The 3,519-nt window shown below is 50.4% G+C and overlaps 1 protein-coding gene across 1 annotated transcript; it reads left to right on the top strand.

Annotated features, from left to right (window-relative positions):
• On the top strand, nt 1-657 carry LOC125947739 (uncharacterized; the record flags this gene model as incomplete). The annotated part of the gene is given in 2 exon segments (XM_049673005.1): nt 1-195; nt 511-657. Coding segments are annotated over 2 exon segments (342 nt in total), but the record flags the coding sequence as incomplete, so codon positions are not given.
• Nucleotides 658-3,519: the final 2,862 nt, after the last annotated feature.

The raw sequence follows: 3,519 nt of genomic DNA, 5'->3' as shown, positions 1-3,519 counted from the left end.
AGGAACTACGCCCGTGAGGTCGTGAGGGACGAGCTGCTGGTGCGACTTCCACTCGGTGGTCCCGGAAAGATAGTGTCAATTGACGAGCGCCTTCTTCGCGGCAAAAGAAAGTACAATCGAGGCCGCCTGATGACTGGTGACAACGTTTTGCCAAGCCACAAAAATTACGGCTGTGTTATACATCGTGGACCATGGGTCTGTGGCATGTTCTGCGCGACGAGAGGGGTGCTGCCACTTTTCATGGTAAACCGACGAGACGCGGCGACGCTAGGCCGCATGATTGCAACCAATGTTCAATAGGGCACCATTATTCGCAGTGACGTATGGGCGGCATAGAACTGTATACCAAATTTAGTGGATGCTAACGGGGCGAGCCTCCATCTACATTACGAGATAGCCAGCCACAGCGTGAACTTTGTGGACCCCATCGCGGGTGTTCACACGCAAGAAATAGGAAGTTTTTGTCAAAACGTGAAGCGCCGCCTCGTCAGCGGTGGGTACAGGGTCACTGCACCGCTGCTGGAGTCACACTTGACATAAATGTGGTGGTAGTCAATTAACGGCCCCGTGCGCTGCAAAGACCCTTTCTTGCGTGTGTTAGAAGCATTGGATCGCTCGGGGCTACCCAGTACGAAGGCACTTTCCTGCGGTTGTTAGAAGCCATCGCTTGTACGAAGGTGCATCATAAAGTAAAAGAAAAGAAAGAGTAGTTTTCTGACTCTTTGCTTACCGGCAATTCCTGCGTGCTTACACTGTAAGCGCGCGGCAAGCAACTTCAGCACTAGCCGACGCTCGCTTCGTCTCTCAGCCTTAGTTTAGCGCGAGCAACAAACGATCTGTTGAAAGCCCAGTGCGAAAAATAAGCGCACACCAATATGGCGCTCAGAAATGCGAGCGCAAGCACGTAGCGACCCACGCCAATCCAATCCAGAGGAACGTGAAGGAGGGGGAGCGTTCCCTCGGGGATAACGCGAAACGTATTACATTACAAATTAGTCCCATACGCATTCAGTGTACATCTTGTAACCTTTAAAATGCTTATAAACCACGTTGAAGTCACTGATAATATTGTACTAAATGCATTTATTTCATAACTTGCGTGTGCCTGTAATGCACTCAGTGGGACGACATACAAGTGAAAGAAAGCACGACCATGCACCGACGGTATGGTCACGTGAGCCCCAGTTTGTCGACCGCCGATATGGCAACGCCCAAGGAATGACAGCCACCCAGAGTGAATCTAGATACACCAATGAAACTGGAGGCGTGCCGGCGGACCAACTTTGCCTTGGTTCCATTAGTTTCGTCTTGGGGCGTCGCCAGAGTTCGTGAAGATCCCGAGTTTCACCAAACTCGGCGCATCCTGCATAGCACCCCTGGACGAGCTTCTGGCGCAACGACGATGATGCCAACTCTGCAGGCGCTTCTGGCGGCGTCGAATTAGAAGCACAGGGCGCCTTGGAGCACTCACGTTCAGTTTAATGACAAATGCTGTTGGATCTGTTCAAAGTACTTTATTGATGTGTTTTTACATGAAACGTAGTATCTGAAGTAACCGGTGTAGGGCAAAGAAGGGCTAGCTGCGGCCAAACAACGTCTATTGAAATTGAGAGTACTTGTTTCACTTCCATGCCCAACCCATTGTCTCCTGAAAGGTGCAAGAGCAAAATAAATCAAAATAAAATGAGTTGCTGGGACACACTGCCAAGATAATACTACGTAGACAACGCTCGCAAGTGTTCTTAGCTATAATATTGCCACGTAGCCTACATTTATGTATCACGCAGATTATTTTAGGCACTGCAACCATCGCCACCAACTGAAACACCGACAGCGTCTATCGCGACACCCGAAGCCGTAGTGCGCCTGCCAGCCATCCATGCGCACGTGCTCCCACCGAGGAGCTGCCCAATCGATGTCAAACAACCTCACATCGGCGCTGAGCCGTGCTCCCTCAAGAGCTGCAGATGATAATGTCAACCTTTTCCTTGATAAAGAACCACTTGTCTGTGTGGCTGGATCGAAGGAAGGCCGCAAGTGGCACTGGAAGACAGTGGCACGCGACAGAGGAGCTTTTCGACTGTCTTTGCTGTGCAGGGGACGGAATGATTATCTCCTGCCCCTTAATAAATAGTTTATTTTTATAAATCTGTTGTTTTTAACAAACTGCGCGGTGAGATGGGACACGAGGAAAGAAGTGAGGCAGACGAGCGTAGACTGATTTATGGAAAGCACGTTATCCACCTTAAATAGTGTCCAGCCTAGGTGCCGACGTGCTTCCAATAAATCAGTTGTTAGTCTGCGCTCATGTGTGTCACTTCTTTCCTCGTGTCCTATTCCACCGCGCAGTTGGTAAAAAATATGAACCCGTACCAACTCGCCCAGCTATCGATTATTTTTATAAATCCGTGTTGGCTACAGTTGCTTCATTTCTCGTGCAGCTGCAGGGTATCATTCTGAGCCCCTCACGTGCAAGAAAGCGCAATCCTGATCCTTTGCGATTGGAACCCGTGGGACTGACGCCTGTGCACCAACGGGCCAGTCGCCATCTTCGAGGGGATTAACCAGAATTCGGACCTCGTCTTTTCGCGGCAAAAAAAGAAAAGAAAACAGCTAACACCACCACAATGGCTAGCCAAGTTAAACCGGCACAACTCATCGTGACCTTCGTACAACAGGCCTTCCACAGCGACTAGTTTGATGACGCCGATTACCGGTTGGACCACTTTGAGATAGTGGTAAGGCGGAACTGATGAAGCTGAGAACGCAAGCTGTGCAATGTGTACCCTTCTTTAGAAGACACTGCGCGAACGTGGTTTGAAAATCATGGTGCTTCTCTGTCGTTTTGCGAAGAGTTTCAGCGGCGGCTGCTCGCTCCATGTGGTAGCAACAATCGCAGGGGGAATGCAGAAACTGCTCCTCGGGCAGGAAATCGGCGCACAATGATGCCAATTCACTCTGATGCCAATATACTCTGAGATGCTCAGGCGACCCGCCGTTTACAGCTCACCCATAATTCACAGTGCGCCTATCGCTTGGCCAAGTAACTACGTGCCCACAACACCCAGTGTGCCCCGTATGTCTGAGATAAGCCAGGAAAAGGGACGCGTGGTATGATGCCGATCGTAGACCTCCATGTTATCACTGCTGAGTGGCTGGTCATCTGCAACAGTTTTGCTCGTACCACCATGCTGGTCTTAAGGGATTTCCCTTGAATGCAGTGTCCACCCGAAACGGCGAAAGGTCATCCGACATCGAAGGCTACTTATGTGCGCGTCATAGTTTCAGCACACCTCATGATCACCAAACGCGGTCGCCGTACCTTATGTGTTTACGATCACCCAGCCCACATGCCTCTTCACACGCACATAGGCATCGTTCGCCATCTGAAACCCGGAAAACTGAAGCGACCAACCTGTGCAGGGGACGCCACTGATGATCAGAGGTGCGGAGATACTCCGCCGCGGTATTAGTGTGACGCCTATGATTTCTTTTTCCAGGTAAACAAGTGCCGTAAAA

The sequence above is a fragment of the Dermacentor silvarum genome, chromosome 8 (assembly GCF_013339745.2).
Source record: "Dermacentor silvarum isolate Dsil-2018 chromosome 8, BIME_Dsil_1.4, whole genome shotgun sequence".
NCBI classification, from domain to species: Eukaryota; Metazoa; Arthropoda; class Arachnida; order Ixodida; family Ixodidae; genus Dermacentor; species Dermacentor silvarum.
This window is presented reverse-complemented; position numbering and strand designations above follow the sequence as displayed.